The sequence below is a fragment of the Dendropsophus ebraccatus genome, chromosome 3 (genome assembly GCF_027789765.1).
Source record: "Dendropsophus ebraccatus isolate aDenEbr1 chromosome 3, aDenEbr1.pat, whole genome shotgun sequence".
NCBI classification, from domain to species: Eukaryota; Metazoa; Chordata; class Amphibia; order Anura; family Hylidae; genus Dendropsophus; species Dendropsophus ebraccatus.
In genome coordinates this window covers 83,746,775-83,770,047 of record NC_091456.1, presented here as the reverse complement: position 1 = coordinate 83,770,047, position 23,273 = coordinate 83,746,775, and the positions used below count along the sequence as shown (strand labels likewise).

Below are 23,273 nucleotides of genomic sequence, written 5' to 3'. Positions count from 1 at the left end.
TATTTGTCCAAAACCCATTCATTTATTCATTTTTCTTTAAAATACATTGTACATGGACTAAAAGGGATTAGTTGTAAGACTATGTAAAAGAGGATTTCCCGCTATAATTTCATCTTGTAGAACAAAGCCTTTTCCCGGTGACACTCCAGCTTTCAGTGCTTTTGGCCAACTTCGTGTTTCACAGTAAGTTTGCAGAATATCAAACACTGTGGGAGAAAAAATGCATGTGTTTAAATGTACACAAATAAGCGTCCATATGACCTAATTGAAATAACATGAGTAACAAGTGGCCTGACATTTGGATACCCTTGTGGGTTCCTGGACTATAAGATGCTGAGTTAAAGGGGTTATTCAGCGCTACAAAAACATGGACACTTTCCTTCAGAGACTCCTCATCTCCAGTTTGGGTGGAGGTTTTGTAATTCACGGACAAAAAGAAAAAGGAGCTGCTGCACCTCACACCTATAGCTGACACTAAAGCCTCTCGGCTACATTTAAAAGCCAAACGCCAGGATGCTGGTATATAATTTGATCAAACCCTATTGCCTCATGTACCACATGCAGGTCCCCTGGTTCACATGAGTCCCTACACTAACTCAACACTGTGTTGGTCAGTGACCACCAACGCTGCAAAGCGAGCACAAAACAGGGCTGGCGTTGGTTTTTAAATGTAGCCAAGAGGCATTAGTGTCAGCCATAGGTGTAAGGTGCAGTGCTCCTTTCTCTCTATGTCCGGGTTTTGTAATTCAGTTCCATTAAGGTGAATGGAGCTTAATTGCAAACCACACCTGAACTGGAAACAAGAATGGTGCAGTCTATGGAAGAAAGTGGCCATGTTTTTGTAGTGCTGGATAACCTCTTTAAAAGGGCTTATCCAGTGCTACTGTACATAAACATGGCCACTTTTGCCCCACTCTAGTCTCCAGGTCAGGTGTGGTTTGCAATTAAAGGGGTAGTGCGGCGGTAAACAATTATTCACAGAATAACACACATTACAAAGTTATACAACTTTGTAATGTATGTTATGTCTGTGAATGGCCCCCTTCCCCGTGTCCCACCACCCCCACCCGTGTACCCGAAGTGTGGTGCGCTATACATACCTGTCATGTGCCGACTCGTCTCCGATCTTCAGTCAGCGATGTCGTCTTCGGCCGAATCCCTCCAAGCATCCTGAGTGACGGCCGCCCTCTGCCGCGTCATCGTAACTGTGCTCAGTCAATCGCGGCTGAGCAGCCGATGACGCGGCCGCGTCATCAGCTGCTCAGCCGCGATTGGCTGAGCCAAACTGCTCAGCCAATCGCGGCTGAGCATCTGATGACGCTGAAGAGGGTGGCCGGCACTCAGGACGCTCGGAGGGATTCGGCCCGGCCGTCCGAAGACGACATCGCAGACTGAAGATCGGAGACGAGTCGGCACGTGACAGGTATGTATTGCGCACCACACTTCCGGGTACACTGGGAAGGGGGCCATTCACAGACATAACATACATTACAAAGTTGTATAACTTTGTAATGTGTGTTATTCTGTGAATAATTATTCACCCAATCTGGAGGCAAGAGTGGGGCAAAAGTGGCCATGTTTTTGTAGCACTGGATAACCCCTTTAAAGAAATCTGTCAAAGTAAAAACCTGGAATGGAACAGATATATATAAAATTATTTTTATTTTTTTTATGACTGCAAAGACAGTCCCTTAATTTCTTCACTCTGCTCCTGGCTTAAATGTGTATATGTATATATATATATATATATATATATATATATATATTATATATATACACATAAATACATACATATATATATATATATATATATATATATTTTATTTTTTTTTTACAGAAAAAAAAAAAGCATGAATTGCAAAAAAGCACTTCCCAATATCCATATGTCATAACAACTGCATCCAACTTGGATCAAAATAACAGCTAGTTTTTACTAGGGAACAGGTAATGCATATTACACCTCACTTACCCGTATATGCCGCTATACTGTGCCACTGTAAATCCCCCTCAACATACATTTCTCAATCACCGCTTCATCAGGAAGGCATCGCTAAACTGCCATCTACTCCCGCTATTTATGGGGAGATGCATGCAGCGGCATAGTTCATTCTTTGGATGGACATAGTTCATTCTTTGGATGGACAACGAAATACGCCCGTGCACAGAATAGAGTCTATGCCACATTCTGCGGGCGGGTGCGAGCTTCTAAATGTGCGGTGAGTTTCCATCGCCATTCCATAGTGTGCACATACCCTTATTTTGCTCTGGCAGAATAGGAGCGGAATTCAAGCGAAAATTTAAAGCGACTCTGCACCCACAATCTGACCCCCCCAAACCACTTGTACCTTCGGATAGCTGCTCCTAACTTTGCACCACCCCTCCGTCCCTCCTCCCCACCCTCTTCATCATTAGGAATACTACTGGCAGGATTTTCCTATTCCTCTGCAGTGAAAACTGCACAGGTGCCTTAACGATCCAGCCCATGTGCCGTGCTAACACAGCTGATAAATAGGAGGCAATCTGCATTCCTAATGATGAAGAGGGCGGGGAGGAGGGACAGAGAGGTTGTGCCAGCCTAATGCATAGCCACTCTAGGCTATAACGATAACTACATTACCTGCTGAACGGACCCCAGGACAGATCTTGGATTAAAAGCAGCTATCTGAAGGTACAAGTGGTTTGGGGTGGGCAGTTTGTGGGTACCGAGTCGCTTTAAGCAGAATTCAAGCCCCATTGACTTCTATAGGGTTCCTCTGCGGATCTGCTCAGAAATTCTGCAGTGTGAACAACAGAGCGGAAATCCCATTAAACCCAATAGGACACTGCCCTGTTCATATTTTATGGTAGGAATTTCAAGCAGAAATTAAGATCGGATTCCTCTTTAATTCCTCTCCTATTGCTCAGTGTGCAAGGCCCCCTAGGTGCCAATTTACTAAAGAAGTCAATACTAAAGTATCAATCCAAAAACCTTGCCAGCGTGCAGATATATGCCTTTCTCTGAGGGGCTAAGCCTGAAGCTTCCATTGAATTCAATGGAAGCTTTAGTGTGTAACCACTCTAAAGTAGTGACATGGGCAGGAATACATAAAAATTGTTCTAAATGGAAAGAGGTCTATATTATACTTTGTCTTTAGAGGTCCTCCATTTCCCATGAAAGCCAATGAGAGCAGGGTTTTTAAAGTTCACAGCATGGATTTTCACACAACCCCCCCCCCCCCCCCAAGGTTATTATCTATGTGTATGTGCAACAATGGTGTTCAGTGTCCGTACACAATTAATCCCCTATTACACAGGCCGATGCTTAGGAGCAAGCGAGTACCGAACTGTTAGATCAGTGCTTGGTTTCTCGTTGTTTTCCGCTTGCTGCCGGCACTATAACATGCGCCAACAGCGAGCAGGCCGCAGGGAGCTGCAGGTGGCCCATAGAAGATAGTGGCCACAAGCATTCTATTTTTTTATTTTATTTTTTTTTTAACATGTTGATAGACAAGGATCAGACGACATCTTGCATGTCTGCTGATTGTTGCCTTTTACCAGGAGCTATTACACCGAGCGATTATCGCCCATAACGGACGATAATCAGCCAAATACAGCCAATAATCGCTTGGTGTAATAGGGCCTCTACACATGTAAAGTTGCAAAGCTCTTTGTACAGAACCTGTGTCACTCACCTTGGTTGATAGCCAGTATCTCAGAGTGGAAGTTTTTCACATTGTCTTTCTTAACCATGTATTCCCGTATTGGCAGTCGAGCAGTTTGCAGGCCATTGTCTTTAGCCTTCTGATAAGTTACTTTCTAAAACATTGCAAAGTTATGTTTTGTATTAGGATGGAAATTTACACTTTATTATAAAATAAATATAGTAGAATAAGCAAAGATGTGAATGGCTTGTTCTGCATGTTCTTTATACTTCTATGTAGGGACTAGTCTTTCTAGCCAAAGTTACCAGATCATTCAACCCCTAGAAGAGTAATGGCGAACCTGCAGCACTCCAGCTGTTGCAGACCTATCATTCCTATTGTACCTGGGCAACCAAAGCCATATTTTTGGTTGTCCAGGCATGATGGGAATTGTAGTTTTGCAACAGCCGAGATGCCAAAAGGTTCCCCATCACTGTATAATGTGTAAACTGTAGTCAACTTGCTTTGATTTTTCCCTGAAAATAGCTGCATAGACAGTTACTGAAATTAATCAGCGAAGAAGTCCAGAAAGTATTTTGATCTGTCATCAATACATAGCAGAAGATGACATAGGTTAGGTCTCTCTTGGGCCATCACTGGTTTACAGAATGAAATGGCTCTAAAAAATCCTGAACGCCATAGCTTGCCTAGAAATTTTTTCAGTGAAATACCAAAGTATAGAATTATTTTCTTCGGGAAATAAGTTATCACAAACCTCACCAGGATAATTGTCTCATGTGTCACTGACCATGTACATGTCAGGTCACTTTTAGCCTTAAAAGGGATTGTATCATGAGACAAGAAACTACTACTACTACTACTACTACTACTACTACTACTACATTATATACATCTACGCCTTGGTGTATTTTTATATCCATATAGATTTCACACTGACTATTAGAGCAGACAACAGGCTGATACTTCCTGTTTTCCTTATCTCATTTAGCAGCTTGGTTGTACAGACTGGGTAAGAATGAGTAGAGTCACCTCATCAGTACAGAAAGAGAAACCTAATAATAGCTCTATCCTACTGCTGTGGGCCTAGATACAGCATTACAATAACATTTTATGTAGCCACTTTATACACAAAGATATTTCCGTAACTCCCTGCCCTTGGAGGAGGTGCTGTACTAGAACAATTCCTGCACACTGCAATAATCTTGGAAAAACATCTGTGCTTCCAATATTGCCACACCAGGAAGGGATTTTTTTTTTTGGTCTCCAAACTTGCTTGAATCACCCCTGAGAGGAATTGGTATAATTCTTTTGCTTTCAATGCGCTGTTTTCAGCTCCCTAGCTCCTCCTTCCTGAGACAACACCTATGGAGATTCTGCTGTCTCAGGCAGCTTAGCTGCATCTCGTCTCTGAGCTCTAGCCCCTGCCACCTATTTCCAGCCCACACAGCCCTGCCATATGCACATAAACTAGAGCAGACAGGGAATAAATACAGCAAATGCTGACTATGTGAGGGTGTGTTTACACATGGCACAATGCTGCAACTTATCTGCCATGCAAATGTACTCTTAGGGTAGCGATGCACAATACACCAAAATATCAATTCTACTATCTATATGTGGCGTAATACTTTATGTTAAAGCAAATGGACCATAAGGTACATCACTGTTTTTTTTAGTTTATATTTTTACTTTGAATCAATTGGTGCTGGCACGGGGATTCTGGTGGCGCAATACTGTTTTTTGAAGTGCCACCTGGTTCCTGTGCTCGACGCCAGTCTTCTCACGGGCGCCGGCTCCCAGTGTGATGAAACCCCCTCCCTTCTGTAAGGTGGCTCTATTAGAATTAATGGAGCCGCGTCACAGTGGGACGGGGATATCTTAAGGGTAACTTATAACTTGCTTTTACTTTGAGGAGACTAGAAGTCTCACTGTGTTCAGTATTGTAGCTGGAGCTGTCATTATTCAGTTAAAACAGTAACATCACAAAGTGCTGACGTATTTGTGTACAGAACACACCTTCTGAACGCTTTCATCCACAAGTCCACCAAGAACATATACTTTAGCAGGATCAATGTTTTCCAGGACTTAAAAGAAAGAAGAAAAAAAAACAAAAAAAAAACTTATTTTTCCATTTTTTGTGAATATTAGAAAATAAAACAAAAAGAAATTAAGTAACTAACAAACTTGGTGACTGGTGCAAATGCACATTTTTACAATGTCAAGTAGTATGAAATAGATATTTTGTTAATTAAAAAATATTGAAAATAATCTCTAGTAAAATCTAACTTTTATTTAATCAACTAAATTAACCCAGAAAAAACCCTCTAGTGCACACATGGAAGCTCATATAGAGTATATATCCGCAGATGAGATTTAAGTGCAACTGTCATCGTAGAAAAAAAATACAGACATGTCAAAGGTTTTGATTGGTCCTGGTCTAAGTGTTCAGACCCATACGGTTAGTGGGAGAGGATGCGCTGTGCTTCACAGACAGACTTACATTGAGAGCCCACTCATCGTGTCACACAGAGCCAGGAGAGGGCCACATTTAGCGTGGTCTTCTCACAGCTCATCCTCACTTAGACCCGGACTAATCAAAACTGTTGACATGTCTCTATCACAGCTGGAGCGGCTGTTATTAATCAATGGCCTAAAATAACAACAGCCGTTCTTTTGCGATGTTAAAGGGAACCAATCACAAAAAAAACGTCCATAAAGCTAAGGAAACGTGCTGGTACGCTTCCTAACCATCCCCCTGTACCTCCCGTGATCCCCTCTATTAGTCAGTATTCGTACTTTGATTAAGTCCTGCGCTGTATGTAAATCTCCACCAAGTAGTCACGGTGGGCGGATTTAGTCATTGTCCTGGGCAGCAGAAAGGCCTTTAATCACGCCCACAGGGGCAAGATTGAAAGTAGTGTGTTCCACTTACGTCAGCCGGGTCCTGCGTTCCACGTCAGCGGCGTGCTGACGTCTTCAGGACGCTGCTCATGCGCAGTACGGAGGGAGACGAGACCGATGTACTGCGCATGCGCAGCGTCCTGAAGACGTCGATGTGCCGCCGACGTGGAACGCAGGCCCCGGCTGACGTAAGTGGAACGCACGACTTTCAATCACGCCCCTGTGGGCGTGATTACAGCGCCTCCTGCCGCCCAGGACAATGACTAAATCCGCCCACTGTGACTACTTGGCGGAGATTTACATACAGCGCGGGACTTAATCAAAGTACGAATACTGACTAATAGAGGGGATCACGGGGGGTACAGGGGGATGGTTAGGAAGCGTGCTGGCTGATGTACCAGCACGTTTCCTTAGCTTTATGGACGTTTTTTTCGTGATTGGTTCCCTTTAAGCATGTCGTGGGAACATAGCCTAAGGGCTTATATGCCAGGGTTATAGAGATGTGTCACAATAATATTACTACAAGACAATGAAAAGGACTAACCCTATTGCTGGTCCTAATCTTAAAGGGGTTATCCAGCACTACAAAACATGGCCACTTTCCCCCTACTGTTACCTCTAGTTTGGGTGGGGTTTTGAAACTCAGTTCCATTGAAGTAAATGGAGCTTAATTGCAAACCGCACCTGAACTGGAGACAAGAGAGGGGGGAAAGTGGCCATGTTTTTGTAGCGCTGGATAACCCCTTTGATTTCCCAATGCCTAACACAGCAAGACCTCTGCTCCAATAATCCCACACTGGAACCTCCTAGAGTCCCTATCCCTTACCCTGTGGAGGAATAGAGATACAAAATAAAGTTTCATGTAGGTCACAATAGTGATCCAATGGATAGATAGAGATTATATTATATATATATATATATATATATATATATATATATTATATATATACACACACACACACACACACACACATATATATATATATACGACTCCACATAAAAAAACTATAAAAATATCTCCATATCTCACCACAAAAAATAAGTAAAAAAGATGGTCCAATCTGTGCATGGTACCAGTAAAATTTACACCTTAAGGTGCAAAAACTGAACCCCAATACACCTCTGTAGAAAATTAAACATTTATAGGGGTCAGAAAAAGGCAAATACAAATGTTTTTCAGAAAAGTAGTAAAATATGATGGAAACTACACAAATTGGATATTATTGTCATTGGACCAACCTAATGAATACAGATATTTCTAGGATCCCTAAAGGGTTAAATCTATTAATATGGTGTTCTTGCTGACACTATTTATGAAGCCACGCACCGCACCCAATTCTTTCACATGATTTACAGTTAAAAAAAAGGGAGGAAAGTTGCACCAAATACTGACATCTGCAGTTTTCGCGTGTGCTTCAGTGTGACCTACTAACTAGTCTGACTGCAATATCTAGCTTACACATTATAAAAAAGCCCTTACTACTTACCACGTTCAGAGTCTGGAGTAAGGTAAATTATTGTTTCCAATGGAAAGAGATCAAGAAAGCAGTCTTCTGTGGATTCAACCTAAAAATATAAAAATCAAACATTGTTTAAATATGTGCTTAAATCTACCAGGAGCCTATTAGTCAATTACTAATAATATTAACTATTACAGCTGAGTGCACACAGTATTTGGAGATGTAGTCTGAGCCTCAAAAAAGCCTGTTGGTACATCCTCTTAAGGGTCTCAAAACACAGGACTAGCCAGATATCCCTCTGAGAAGGACCCAGCCAAGGGGTTGCTCCTGTAGGGAAACCACCAAAACTACCACATTAAGTGGCCCTATAAGTCAATGTAATGAGAAGGGAAAAACCAAGGCCAGGTATCCATCCACAGACAGCTGTTGCGGGGTGTTGCTCCTCATCAGTGCCTCATCAGTGTGGAGCAGGATTTTGGCTAGGTGGGAGCAATGCCCTTGGCTGGGTCCTTCCCGGAGGGATATCTGGCTAGCCCTGTGTTTCAAATATGCAAAAAACGCTGAAGAGAAAAACGCTTAGAACCACCCAAGCAAGGTGTCCATCCAGACAGCTGTTTCGGGGTATTTGCCCCTCATAAGTGTGGAGTAGGATTCTGGCTAGTGGGAGCAATGCCTAGTAAACGCATACAAAAGGACGCTGGTTTACCTCAGGGAGATCAACCAAAACACTGCAGAGACACCATCACGTGCCACTTAATATGGTGGTTTCCCTACAGGAGCCACCCCTTGGCTGGGTCCTTCCTGGAGGGATGTCTGGCTAGTCCTGTGTTTCAAGAATCTTAAATGAGGCTCCACAGGCTCTTCTTTTGCATATTCATGTTTCCCAGGGAGCAATGCACCTAGGATTTCACTGCATTGAGCGCTTTAGCCAGTGGTGTTATCGTTTGGCTGGTCTCCCCGAGATCAGCAATCTTTTTCTCTTATGGCTGTACTAGGCTTTGCGCCGACCTAGCCAGAATCCTGCTCCACACTGATGAGGGGCAACACCCTGAAACAGCTGTCTGTGGATGGATACCTGGCCGTGGTTTTTCCCTTGTCATTATATTGACCTATAGGGCCCCTTAAAGGGGTAGTGCGGCGCTAAACATTTATTCACAAAATAACACACATTACAAAATTATACAACTTTGTAACGTGTGCTATGTAAGTGAATGGCCCCCTTCCCCATGTTCCCCCCACCCACGCTAGACCCGGAAGTGTAGTGCATCATACTTACCGCATTCGTGTCGACCCCCGGCCGCCATCTTGTGACAATGAGGTCATCTTCGGGAGGCCGGCCAGACCGCTCCAGCCATCCCTCATGCTGGTCCCCTCTGGCGTGTCATCAGCTGCTCAGCCGCGATTGGCTGAGCATAACTGTGCTCAGCCAATCACGGCTGAGCAGCTGATGACGCGGCAGAGGGGTGCCGGCATGAGGGACGGCTGGAGCGGTCCAGCCAGCCAGCCTCCCGAAGATGACGTCATTGTCACAAGATGGCGGCCAGGGGTCGACACGAATGCGGTAAGTGTGATGCACCACACTTCCGGGTCTAGCGTGGGTGGGGGGGAACATGGGGAAGGGGGCCATTCATATACATAACACACATTACAAAGTTGTATAACTTTGTAATGTGTGTTATTTTGTGAATAAGTGTTTAGCGGCGCACTACCCCTACAGGAGCCACCCCTTGTCTGGGTCCTTCCCGGAGGGATATCCGGCTAGTCCTGTGTTTCAAGAATCTTAAATGAGGCTCCACGGGCTCTTCTTTTGCATATTCAGTTTTACATCATGGCCTCCACCCAGGAACCTACATCTCCCTCCAGGACAACTGCTGGGTACCCAAACCCTGTCTTGTAGTATTTGCCCACCGCTTGATCTACTTCTGCTTTGCATAGTAAACACAGTATCTATTTAACTATCTAAATAGAAACGGGCCAATTCATGTAATCGAAACCTATTACAAACAACCTTAACATTATGGGTGGGGATTGAACAGGGTTAAATCTTCCTTAACCGGAGTTCCCCTTTAACAACTCACAATAAGTCCAAAAATTCTGTTTGAACATTGCCTAAGAACTAAAGCCTGCATCAGCTGGCATGTGCTCCCCTTGACAAGGCAGCCTTGTAGGCATACAGTATAACAAGAGAAGGGGACTCTAGAAAACAATGCAAATAACTGCTGTTATGGCAGATAAGTTCAGCTCAGTCTAGATCAGAAAACAAGGAACTAAAGGGCCTTTTACATGGGGCAATTATCAGCCAGGAGTGTTGATAGAAATGCACTTCAGCCAATCGGCCTGTGTAAAAGTGTGTAAAAAATCAGCTGAGGAGCGGGAAAATGCAGATCCTCAGCTGATCGTGTATTTTGAGCAGGCTTTAAAATGTATCGCTATCGGCCGCGCATCTCCCTGTGTAAATAGGAGCGGTGCGCCCGACAGCAATGGGAAACTGATTTTGTGTTTTCATGTATAAGGCTGGGTTCACACTACATATATTTCAGTCAGTATTGTGGTCCTCATATTGCAACCAAAACCAGGAGTGGATTGAATACACAGAATGGATCTGTTCACACAATGTTGAAATTAAGTGGATGGCCGTCATTTAATGGCAAATATTTGCTGGTATTTTAAAACAACGGCTGTTGTATTGAAATAATAGACGTTATTTACTGTTATATGGCGGCCATCCACTCATATTTCAACATTGTATGAACAGAGCCTTTCTGTGTTTTCAATCCACTCCTGGTTTTGGTTGCAATATGAGGACCACAATACTGACTGAAATATACATAGTGTGAACCCAGCCTAACGCTGCGTTCACACTACGTATATTTCAGTCAGTATATGTGTCTTTCAGTCAGTATATTTCAGTCAGTATTGCAACCAAAACCAGGAGTGGATTGAAAACACAGAAAGGCTCTGATCACACAATGTTGAAATTGAGTGGATGGCCGTCATTTAATGGCAAATATTTGCTGTTATTTTAGAACAACGGCTGTTGTATTGAAATAATGGCCGTTATTTACTGTTATATGGCAGCCATCCACTCAATTTCAACATTGTGTGAACAGATCCTTTCTGTGTTTTTAATCCACTCCTGGTTTTGGTTGCAATACTGACTGAAATATACGTAGTGTGAACGCAGCCTCAGGCTAGGTTCACACTATGTAACTGTGCGGCTGTATTTGCGGCTGTAATTGTGCGGCGGTATTTTTGGTGGTTCATGCGTACGCTGGAAAATATATGATATACGGCTGCACAGTGCACACTATGTATGAATCTATGGCCCTATCGTAAACGGACCCGTAAAAAATTAACAAGACCATTGTTTGCGGCTGGACATGCGGGCGTGGATTGACAGGCGGTCCGTACGGAGTACTTCAAAAATAGCCGGCAATGATGCCGAATGCCGATGCCTCTAATAGTTAATATATTAAATTAATAAAACACATTTTCGTTGTAATAAAGTCCCTTTTGTTGTTCAATAATTTAATTCTAACGAATCCATCATTGTGCAATTAAATATACTGTTAAAATAAATATATATATATATAAATAAATGTATATTTATATATATATATATATATATATATATATATATATACACATATTTATTTTTTGACAGTATATTTAATTGCACAATGATGGATTCGTTAGAATTAAGTTATTGATCAACGAAACTGATTTTATTTTAACGAAAATGTGTTTTATTAAATAAATATTAATTAGTACAGAAAGCTCCAGTAAGCCGTTAATTCATATTGCCGGCAATAGAGCATTCTGTACTAATCATCACTTTACTGTAATTAAAACATCAAATGTTTCTTCTAATTATGTTATCACAATAGCATTATTAGAAGAAACATTTAGAATTATATGTGCGCTCAGCTGATTGGCTCAGCGCACATATAAAGAGCCGGTCCGCAGCACAGTGACTTCATTGTGCTGCGGACCAGCGAAGAGGACACATCGGGGTGAGTATAGAGCTCTCTCCACCCCCTCCCCAGCACTGCACACCTCCCAGCAAGGAAGGGGGGGTCACTTAACCCCTTCCTTGCTGGGATGGGTGCAGTCTGACATCAGTCTGGCCCCTAAGGGGTTAAGGGGGATACAATACATCCTCCCTTAACCCCTTGGGGGCCAGACTGTAAGCAGCGATCTGTAAAGATGCTGCATACTGTAAGGTGCACAACAACGCTCACAATGATGGATGTTGTGCTCCTGTTTGTGTAGTTTTTTGTGTTTCTCCCTTTTTGTTTTTCAGATATCGGTATCCTGTTGATTACGTCGGATTCCGCGGACTACGTCTATAACCAGCGGTTGTTTGTTGTTGTTTTTTTTATAAAATGGTCAATGAGGGGTGTGGGGGTGTTTTTATTTGAATAAAAAATTTTTTTAACTTGTGTCTTGTCTTTATTTCTTTACTTTATAGACTTAGTTGTGGAAGCCGTCTAATAGACGAAATCCATTACTAAGTTGGGGCCTAGTGTTAGCCGGTATAAAATGGCTAACACTAACCCCCCATTATTACCCCAGTACCCAATGCCACCAGGGGTACTGGGAAGAGCCGGGTGTCTGTGGTCCCGGAGCGTCAAAATTGGCGCTCCTGGACCGGGCGGCAGCAGGCTGGTAATATTTAGGCTGGGGAGGGCCTAAACCAATGGCTCTTCCCACCCTGGTGTTACCAGGCTGCTGTCATTTGGTTTTTAACCCGGCTGGTTATAAAAATAGGGGGGACCCTATGCGTTTTTTTTAAATTATTTATTTATTTTAAAAAAAAAACGCATAGGGTCCCCCCTATTTTTATAACCAGCCGGGTTAAAAACCAAACGACAGCAGCCTGGTAACACCAGGGTGGGAAGAGCCATTAGTTTAGGCCCTCCCCAGCCTAAATCTTACCAGCCTGCTGCCGCCCGGTCCAGGAGCGCCAATTTTGACGCTCCGGGACCACTGGCACCCGGCTCTTCCCAGTACCCCTGGTGGCATTGGGTACTGGGGTAATAATAGGGGGTTAGTGTTAGCCATTTTATACCGGCTAACACTAGGCCCCAACTTAGTAATGGATTCCGTCTATTAGACGGCTTCCACTACTAAGTCTATAAAGTAAAGAAATAAAGACAAGACACAAGTTAAAAAATTTTTTTAGTCAAATAAAAACACCCCCACACCCCTCATTGACCATTTTATAAAAAAATATAACAACAAACAACCGCTGGTCATCGACGTAGTCCACGGAATCCGACGTAATCCACAGGATACCGATATCTGAAAAACAAAAAGGGAGAAACACACAAAAACCACACAAACAGTAGCACAACACCCATCATTGCGAGCGGTGTTGTGCACCTTACAGTATGCAGCATCTTTACAGATCGCTGCTTACAGTCTGGCCCCCAAGGGGTTAAGGGAGGATGTATTGTATCCCCCTTAACCCCTTGGGGGCCAGACTGATGTCAGACTGCACCCATCCCAGCAAGGAAGGGGTTAAGTGACCCCCCTTCCTTGCTGGGAGGGGTGCAGTGCTAGGGAGGGGGTGGGGAGATCTGTATACTCACCCCGATGTGTCCTCTTCGCTGGTCCGCAGCACAATGAAGTGACTGTGCTGCGGACCCGCTAATTATATGTGCGCTGAGCCGATCAGCCAATCAGCTGAGCGCACATATAATTCTAAATGTTTCTTCTAATAATGCTATTGTGATAACATAATTAGAAGAAACATTTGATGTTTTAATTACAGTAAAGTGATGATTAGTACAGAATGCTCTATTGCCGGCAATATGAATTAACGGCTTATGGAGCTTCCTGTACTAATTAATATTTAATTAATAAAACACATTTTTGTTAAAATAAAATCAGTTTCGTTCAATAATTTAATTCTAACGAATCCATCATTGTGCAATTAAATATACTGTCAAAAAATAAATACATTTATTTATATATTTATTTTAACAGTATATTTAATTGCAAAATGATGGAATCGTTTAAATTAAATTATTGAACAACGAAAGGGACTTTATTACAACGAAAATGTGTTTTATTAATTCAATATATTAAACATGAGAGGCATCGGCATTACTGCAGAGGATTGCAAACCCGGGTAATAGCGATTCATGTAAACTGTTTCCCTGCTTTCCCAGATGCATCCAGAGGTGTTTGCATCACTTTCTTAAGATTTTATTTGTTATTTTTAGTTGAACCAGATTTCCAAGTAAATGATCGTATGTTTTCAGCCGCATGTCTATTTTTTCCCACGGCCGTAGTTTCATCCGCACATTTACAGCCGCATAAAAAATACAGCCGCACAGTTACATAGTGTGAACCTAGCCTTAAGCTGTATACATTCTGCAAGACACACAGCACACTGCTGATTCTCATGTATAAGTCAGTATGAAGAAAGAGCTAACAAGTACCGGGTGGGTAGAGGAGCAGGACTCTGTTATCCCTGGCAGGGTTTAAGCAGCTTTTACTATACTGCCCTTTTATAGCACTCAAAGTAGTAGTAATGTGCCTAATAACACTGTGGGAAATTCGTCATGAACCAAGCCGCTTTACTTGGATATTATCACATGTACAAAAAGAGCAGGACACCAAACCATTCTTTATGCAACTTGTTTCTTTGTTATTTTCATTTCATGTATAAATGCAAAATAGATACAAAATTATACCACCACAGTGCCCAGGAGAAAGGAGGATCCGATTTTCACGCCGTAGATGCGTGACAAAGATGCTTGACAAAGGGGGCGGACCCCGTAACACGTTCAGACATCACCATACTATCGTCTGACAAGTGTGAGAGTCTCAGGGGACTAATGGAGCTTACCAGCGCTATGGCGTGAACATCAGTTCCTCCTTTTTCCCGGGCACTGTGGTGATATAATTTGGTATCTATTTTGCATTTATACAAATTTGTAATTGCATGAAAAGAAAATAACGAAGAAACAAGTTGCATAAAGAATGGTTTGATGTCCTGCTCTTGTACATGCCCTTTTATAGCACTGTATACCCAATTCACTGACAGCAAGCAAAGACCTTAAATTGGAGACAAATTGAACAACTCCCTTTAAGTGCAGATCTAAAAAAAGATATAATTCAAGGGAAGGAACTTACAAGATACTGGACAAATCCGTCATTCATTCTCACACATTCATCATATAATAGACTGTTTTCTACAAAACCTGTCAGGTACAGCCAAAATGGTTTTGCAGCTTTTCTGTTTGACCCATAAAGTCTTCTGATTTGGGCAGCAAGACGACTTATCTCCTGGAAGACCAAAAACAAACAAACATGAAAAGTGCAATGCACCTGTTTGTAAAGCACCACAACATCTTTAGTGGATTGGGTATTTTACTGGGCAGCTTTCTGAACATATCCAGGTGTTGGCCAACAAGATTAAGTATTAAGAAGGTCTTTAGATTTCTTAGCAAAATAAACAAACCACTGGATTTAAGCATTTTAAGATTTCTGGCCTGCTTGTGGTAAAAATGACATTTTGCAAAAGACAACTGACAATACAGTTAAAGGGAATCTGTCAGCACCTGGGTCCTCCCTGAGGTGCTAACATTGTGCTATAGATGTCATCATGGCGCCTTTTGGTTATTTGTCAGTGCAGCGGATTATGCATAATCTCAGGTCTCCTACTATAATGAAGTGTCAAAGAAGAGTTGTAGCTCAGCATTTGTGCAAAATCTGGCACACCTCACCCCTTCTTCCTCCTCCTCCCTCTTCATGAATAATCAATGCTGCCTGGCCTCCTGCTCTGTCAGCTGTCAGTGTTTCTGATTACATATCAGTCCTCTGTAGGTAGTTTATGTCTGAAAGAAACAAATGTTAGAGCTGTCGTCTAGGGGTAATTTACCTGTCTAGAGACCAAAAATATATATTTTTACATTATTGTATCAGTAATAAAAGTGAAAAGAATTGCCTACAGAGGACTGATCTGCAATCAGAGACACTGACTGACAGTGTGTGAGAGCAGGAGGCTGAGCAGCAAAGATTATTCATGAAGGAGGGGTGAGGCTTGCTAGTGTGTGGCACAAACACTGAGCCACAACTCCTGTTTGACTCTTTATTACAGTAGGAGACCTGAGATTGTGAATGATCCACTCCATGGACAAATTACCAAAAGGTAACATGCTCACAAAGGGATTGCAAATCACAGCACACTGTCAGCACCTCAGGTAGGACCCAGGTGCTGACAGGTTCACTCTTAGCTTAATATGAAATTGTATTACCTTTTTGGTCATGTGATCAGTCATAGCTAAATCAATGCAAAGTCTTGGACCAGAATCTTTTGCTTCTAAGAGACGTTCTTTCATTAAAGCTTTTAAAAATTTTTTGCTGTGTTGTTGTTGGTCAGTATCTGGATCAAAGAGGAATAGAAGACAGTTAATGGTATGCTCATCCACTGCAGCCCCATCATCATAGGAAGCTCTGGCCTCCCTTTTGAAAGCTGACAAAGCTCACTGAGCAGTCAGACATTAGCTTACTATTATGTACAAAATCAGAGTAAAAGTGATCAGAGACTGGGCTTGGAAACTTTAAAGCAGCTTTTTCCCAATCTAATAATAATAATAATAATAAATAATAAGATTTGTATAGCGCCAACAGATTCCGCAATCTGATAGTAATCCCCTATCTACAGGATAGAGCAGGGATTGGCCCTCCAGCTGTTACAAAACTACAGTTCCCATCATACCTGGACAAAGAAAGCTAAATCTTCAGCTGTCCAGGTATGATGGGAATTGTAATTTTGTAACAGCTGGACGGGCCGAAGGTTCCCCATCCTTGGGATGGAGCAAGTTGATTGGTGGGTGTCTAAGGTGCTGGGAAAAGATGGATCCAGTCCTGGGAAACTTTCCCAGGACTAGATCCAATTTTTCCCAGCACCCAGGGAGAAGCGGCACAGAGCGGAGCAGGCCCACAGCCTGACGAGGAGAATGCAGGTAGGAACCAAGCGATTGACTTTGTTCCTACTATAGATTCACTTATCTTTACCCAACACCTATAGCTCAAGTATCTGTGTGGTCAGAAGATGATCGTGATTCCAGTGCAATAGAAGTCCCCCTCTGGCCATTAGTTTTACATTTGAAGCCACACCATATTTTACAGTGCACTGTTTTAAACAGTGGCTTAAACAAGGCTTACAGCTGAATACCATCCAGCGCATACAATGATGAGGCATTTAAGCAACGTGAATAGACTTATTTTACACAGGGAAATTTGGTTGTTTTTTTCACTTTATTCAATCTCTGCTACCACAAGAAATATGCTTTATACATTCCCCTTGGGCATGGCCAAAATTATTACTGTCCTGTCTTTATCCTAATTCACAGGTTATGTAGATTAAATATATTTTTAATATAAATATAAAAATATAAATGCAAGAATCTGAATGCTAACAATGGTAACACTGAACGGAAATACATAAAAAAAAAAAAAACCAAACAAACAAACATGAATTACAGTATCCTATATCCATTGGGACAAAAAAGGAAGGGCATGTTACCTGCATTGGCATCTGCACACTGCTTAGCCTTTCTTCTCTCTTTTTCCTGTCTTCTTTTACTTTTTTTGGCTGCAACTATTTTTTCCCAGTGTCTCTGTTTTCTCATTACATTTCTCTGAGAAAAAAAAAAAAAAAAAAAAAAATTATATGTTCTGTGCAGCTACACACCACCAGCTTGATGACCCCTAAGATCCATATTGCGATATAAATGAATATTCTGTGATCTGTTATTTAGGTACCACTGTTAAAGAGTATGTTTTACTTAAAGGTAACATGTCGCCCGTACCATACTATGCTGCCCATGCTATAGTAACAGACACGCAACTAAAACAGTTGCAAACAAAAAGTATATATTTATAGTGAGTGGCCTCAATTCTTATGATTCCCCACCACCTAGGGAAAACACCATTGTAATGTCCTATACTAGTTTCCACTACCTCCCTCGGCCAGGGAGGCATCCTATATTTAAAGGAAAAGTCTGGCCATGGGAAAAAAAACTTTCGAATTGCAGAGACAGGCTCTGCCCATGCTTTCCAGGGCTGGATTGCTGCTCTGGAACCTTCTGCAGAGCCGTCATCATGACCCGGTTGATGGACCGCCCGCTCAGCCAGTCAGTGACTGGGGCAGGACGCCCCAGCCGGGATTGGCATTTTAACCCCAGGCAGCCGGGATTGGCATTTTAACCCCGAGTTGTGACATCACAACTTGGGTGAAAATTCCTTCTGGTGGGGATCCCTGACCCGTTCCCTAAGTGCATTGCACGCATGGGGAGAGGTAAGCAATGACCAATTATTATATTCTCCTCTATAGTCTTCTTGTGAATGATCAGTTCAAAATGAACTAATGTTTTAAGTGACCGAAGTGACTTAGGGCCCTATTCCACCGGACGATTATAGTTTGCATAATCGTTAACGATTAACGATCTCAAACGACCGCTATTGCGAAAGACCTGAAAACGTTCACTCATATTTGCGATTGTTTTTTCTTCCCTATTGTATTCGTATCTACTGCGAACGACCGAACAATGTCTTATTCAATTTGCGAAAGTTTTGCGAACAAGCGACGATAAAAATAGGTCCAGGTCTTCTAAAGCGATCAACGATTTCTCGTTCGGTCGTTAATCGTTAACTGCATTTCAACTGAACGATTATCGTTTAGATTCAAACGATTTAACGATAATCTGAACGATAATCGTCCGGTGGAATAGGACCCTTAGTTTACTTTCCTGGCAGGGATTAGTTTAAACTGAGCTAAAGCCAGAGGGCGACAGAGTTCAGCTTTTCGGTCTCCCATGCTGGAAAATGAAAGTAATAAAAACAGCATATCCCAGAATATACTAATCTAATAAAGAAAATAAAAACTATGAAGCTACACTGCCTACACACGTGTGTGAGAACTATATGAGCTGAACTTCTGAACTGAACTACTCTTTTAAATGAACTAGATCATAGTGAGCTAATCTCCAAAAAAGAGATTTCCCACCACTACTGTCTACTATAGGGATGTACAATGCACAGAAATATCAATACAGTAGTAATATCGATACTCAGTACATGATACGATACCAGGATTTCATGCTCGATACTGTATGTTAAAGGGGTACTCCAGCGTGGGGGCTATTTTGGGATCTGGCCAGGTTCCAGCGGCGCTCTGGTCCCCAGCCTCTTCCTGGTGTCTGACACAAGCTCGAGACGTGACGTCTCAAGTCCGCTCAGCCAGTCAGTGGCAGAGGCGGGATCCGTTTCAAGTCCGCTCAGAACCTGCCTCTGCCACTGACTGGCTGAGCGGACTTGAGACGTCACGTCTCAAGCTCGCGTCAGACACCAGGAAGCGGCCGGGAACCGAGGACCGGAGCGCCGCAATACGGAACTCGCCGCTGGATCCGGGGAGGTAAGTGGACGTCTTTTCTCTCAGCCACCTCCTCCCCGGCCAGATCCCAAAATAGCCCCCACGCTGGAGCACCCCTTTAAGCAGAGCAATAGCGTAGCTTAACATACAGTACTCTTCAGAAAACATCCCTTAATAAAAGTTCTGTTACTTCCCCCCTCCCATTTTTCAATTAAAAAATATAAATATTTGGTATAATCAAATTTGTAATTGCCAAAACTGTTAAATTATCACATTTCCAATCTTAGGCCGGGTTCACACTACATGAAACACCGGCCGGCCGGGTCACAGAACGGCTAGTGTCAGTGAAGATCATGCCAGCCGCTACTGCAGTACCGTCTGGGTGAAATTTGTGCTGAATTGGGATATGGACGCATCAGTGTGCGCCCACTTCTCAATTCACCACAGCCGACAATGGAGAGTGTGGCTTGTGCGGCCGCTATTCAAAGAAAATTATGTCAGTTTTTCGTGAGACCGCTAGGGATCCTGGACAGAGCGTATACTATGTGTATATACTCCGTCCGGGATTCCCTCAGACTGCAGTGCACATAACTTTTGTATTAAAGTGACTGTACCATCAGGCCTAGGCTGAAGCACTGGAGGAGGGCAGACCCACCCCCAGTGGGAGGAAACCTCCACCCCCCTATGACACTACTCCATTAGAATCAATGGAGCTGAATCCTAGAGGGGCAGGGGGTGGGGGTTCGGACCGCCTCCAGTGCTTCAGCCCAGGCCTGATGGCACATTCCCTTTAATCATGGCCGTATACAATCCGGCTGGGATCCCTAGTGGCCACACGAAAAACTGACAGTTTATGCAAATCTGCAACATTGGCCATGGTTAAAGGACAAGTGCCATGAAAAACTTTTTCCCAGTAATTGAAGCACATTACAAAGTTATATAACTCTGTAATATGCTTCAATCATCTATCTGCCCCCCTTCCCTGTCTTTTACCCCCTCCACCCCCACCAGGAAGTGTCCTGACTCACACAGACCTGATTACTGTGGTCACCGTCACCAAGCTCTTCTCTCAGCCCCTTCTCCTGTTACACCAGCCTCCCCCCTCCCCTGCCTTGTCAGGTGACAGCTTGCTCAGCTCCTATTGGCTGAACAACTGCAAGCCATCACTTGTCACATCTCACTTGCTTATCTTCCCTCTAACTGACTCCGGCACTTAGGCAGCTCCCCCCTCCCCTCATACCCTCTCTCCTGCTCCCATGGACTCAGTGAAGGAGTCATGTCACTAGAGAAGATAAGCTGAGCAAGCAGAGTCACCTGACAAGGAGGGGAGGGGGAGGCTGGTGTAACAGGACCTAGAGCAGCCCTCCTGCTTATGACTCATCCTCACAAGAAGGAGCTGCCTGGTGACGGTGACGACAGTAATCAGGTCTGTGTGAGTCAGGACACTTCCTGGTGGGGGGGGGGGGTGGAGGGGGGAAAAGACAGGGAAGGGAGGCAGATAGGTGATTGAAGCATATTACAGAGTTATATAACTTTGTAATGTGCTTCAATTTCTGGGAAAAAGTTTTTCATGGCACTTGTCCTTTAATACACAACTTACACTGGCCTTACACTGTAAACAGCATTGGTGGGGAAAAATGCCAAAGTCCAAATTTGGATGATTTTTGGTCACATCACAGTTCAGAAACAAAATAGCATAAAGTGATCAAAAAGTCACATATATACAAAGGTGGTACCAATAAAAATTACAGATCACAGAACAAAAAAATTATCCCTCACACAGCCCTATCGACAACAATATGAGGGGCATTATCTTATAATAAACTCTTACACTCACTGTCTGACGGAGCATATAACGCTCCACAGAGAGAGGATATAATGCCTGTCCAGATTGAGAAAGATTTATTGCCCCTATGGGTTGTCTATTTTGCAGATATCAATATAATTAGATTATTAAACATAAAGCATCATATCTGCTGCACATCCTGTATGTGTGAATGGACCCTACATGAAATTAGGTAGGGAAAAAATGCTTTATGTAAAACTAAAAATCAAACATTGGCAAAGTGATACCAATTGTGGTGATCAAGCTAACAAGCATTTTATGCTAAGAAAACGGACAGACTTCATATTTTTGTGTTTTGTTTTTCTTCAAAGTAACGTTTTGGCCTCAAAACTCATGATACTAAACTAAGTATCGAAGGCAAAATTCTGTTATTGTGACATCTCTAGCTTCTACATCTCAGCAAGGAGGCGCTCATTCCCCCTTCTTTGCTTAAAGCTCCTAAAGGTCACTTTGTTGTTGTTTGATCACAAAATCTATCGTATACAGTTGCGCAGAAAGATCCCTAAGGGCCCCTTATACACAGAAGGATAATCGGTTATCGCTCTGTGTAATAGAGGCAACGATCAGCCGATGAAACAATCTTTGTCTGATTGTTTCTTTAGGCCCAGACCTAAAATCATCGCCCTCTGACCACAAATTGCTACGGGTAATAGCGATACGTGGCTGATGTCTGACGATTGCCAAACAGGTAATACCTTACCAGCCCATGCTTCTGGCTTCTCCTGCACTCTGTATGCATCCTGGCTTCAGAGCGACCTGGGACTGCCAGTGAAGCCACAGCGTGCAATGCCGGGACATATACAGAGTGCAGGAGAAGACCAGGAGCGTGGACAGGTTAAGTATTAACTGTTTGGGCAAGGGCAGCACGGACATCGCTAACAATGTCCCTGCAGCCCTTGCCAAACAATTATCGGGCCATGTAATAGGCCCAGTAAATAAGTACCGATCAAGCTGATTGGCACATGTTTACAATATTGATCAGGGCTTCATTGGGCCGTCTAATAGGACCCTAAGTCTGCATAGCAAAATAAATATAGCTTTACACCATGGTCCCAAGCACACTTACAGAACAACAAGATTCTTTTTCCTGAGAGAGCAGCTCAGGACGGTTATCATCCACATCGATATGAATTAAAGGGAGATGATCTAGTAAAGAGTTCAGGTCTTCTGCTTTCTCATTCCTGCCTTCTTCTTTCTCATTCCTGCCTTCTTCTCCGACGTCATCCTCTTCAGCTTCTCCTATACAATTCACCGCCTGGCTGCAGATCAGATTTTCGGGGACTTTCATCATGTCCGCCTCTATCGCTCCTTTTTACGCGGTAGTTACTGGGATAACATAAGTTTGGGATCAGACTGTTAGTTATCACAAGGTATAAGATATACATTATATATACATGTACACACACTGCCAAGTATAATCCGCTGCTCTCATACAGACCATCCTATCTATAGTGGAAGCTGGTGGCAATGCATCTGGTCCCTCTGATCACCCTGGCTGTCCCCTACATACAATCAATGATCATTCAGCAGAACTGGGCAAAGATAGTCACCCACACAACACTATGGAGGCTGCAAGCGTTCTTCTACAAAAAGGGGTGTGGCTGCGTGTGTGTGTGTGTGTATATATATATATATATATATATATATATATATATGTGTACCCAGCCACAGACAGAAGAATGGTAAACTGTAGCACACACCATACGGAGCCAATGCTCTAGAGCCCAGCCGCCATGTTACACAGCAGCAGGTCAGTCATTCCGTATACTTACACGGTACTGCTTAGTAGAACGACAGCTTTCCTATCAGCACAGAGGAACCATTCAGCCTGTACTTGTTTTCTGTGCAGAGGAATATAATCCACAGGAGACTCAACCCCAGAAGTCCCCGACCAGCTGCTACACCGTATAGGCTGCTAGAGGGGGATAGAAGCTAGAGTGTAATTGCCGGAGGTAGGTGTAAAGGACCTTTGATGACGTCATGCCCATGTGATCAGTCTCATGTGTGGGAGGAGCTATCTTCTGTCTGCGAGG

At 43.0% G+C, this 23,273-nt stretch overlaps 1 protein-coding gene across 1 annotated transcript; it reads right to left on the bottom strand.

The window, feature by feature from the left end:
* On the bottom strand, positions 1–23,213 carry TRMT10B (tRNA methyltransferase 10B). The gene is made up of 9 exons (XM_069964324.1): positions 23,013–23,213; positions 22,307–22,566; positions 17,547–17,661; positions 16,273–16,400; positions 15,149–15,301; positions 8,030–8,108; positions 5,658–5,725; positions 3,672–3,795; positions 1–206 (listed from the first exon to the last, which is right to left on the bottom strand). Exons 2-9 carry the CDS (start codon positions 22,529–22,531, stop codon positions 58–60), a joined length of 1,041 nt encoding a protein of 346 aa, XP_069820425.1. The 5' UTR covers positions 22,532–22,566; positions 23,013–23,213; the 3' UTR covers positions 1–57.
* Between the last annotated feature and the right edge of the window lie 60 nt (positions 23,214–23,273).

Excerpts from the sequence above, each read along its gene's own strand:
- TRMT10B (XM_069964324.1), bottom strand. The coding sequence starts at position 22,531 with ATGATGAAAGTCCCCGAAAATCTGATCTGCAGCCAGGCGGTGAATTGT. Across the intron at positions 15,302-16,272 it reads CTGATCACATGACCAAAAAG|GAGATAAGTCGTCTTGCTGC; the intron begins GTAATACAATTT and ends TTGGTCTTCCAG. Across the intron at positions 5,726-8,029 it reads TACTCCAGACTCTGAACGTG|TCCTGGAAAACATTGATCCT; the intron begins GTAAGTAGTAAG and ends CTTTCTTTTAAG.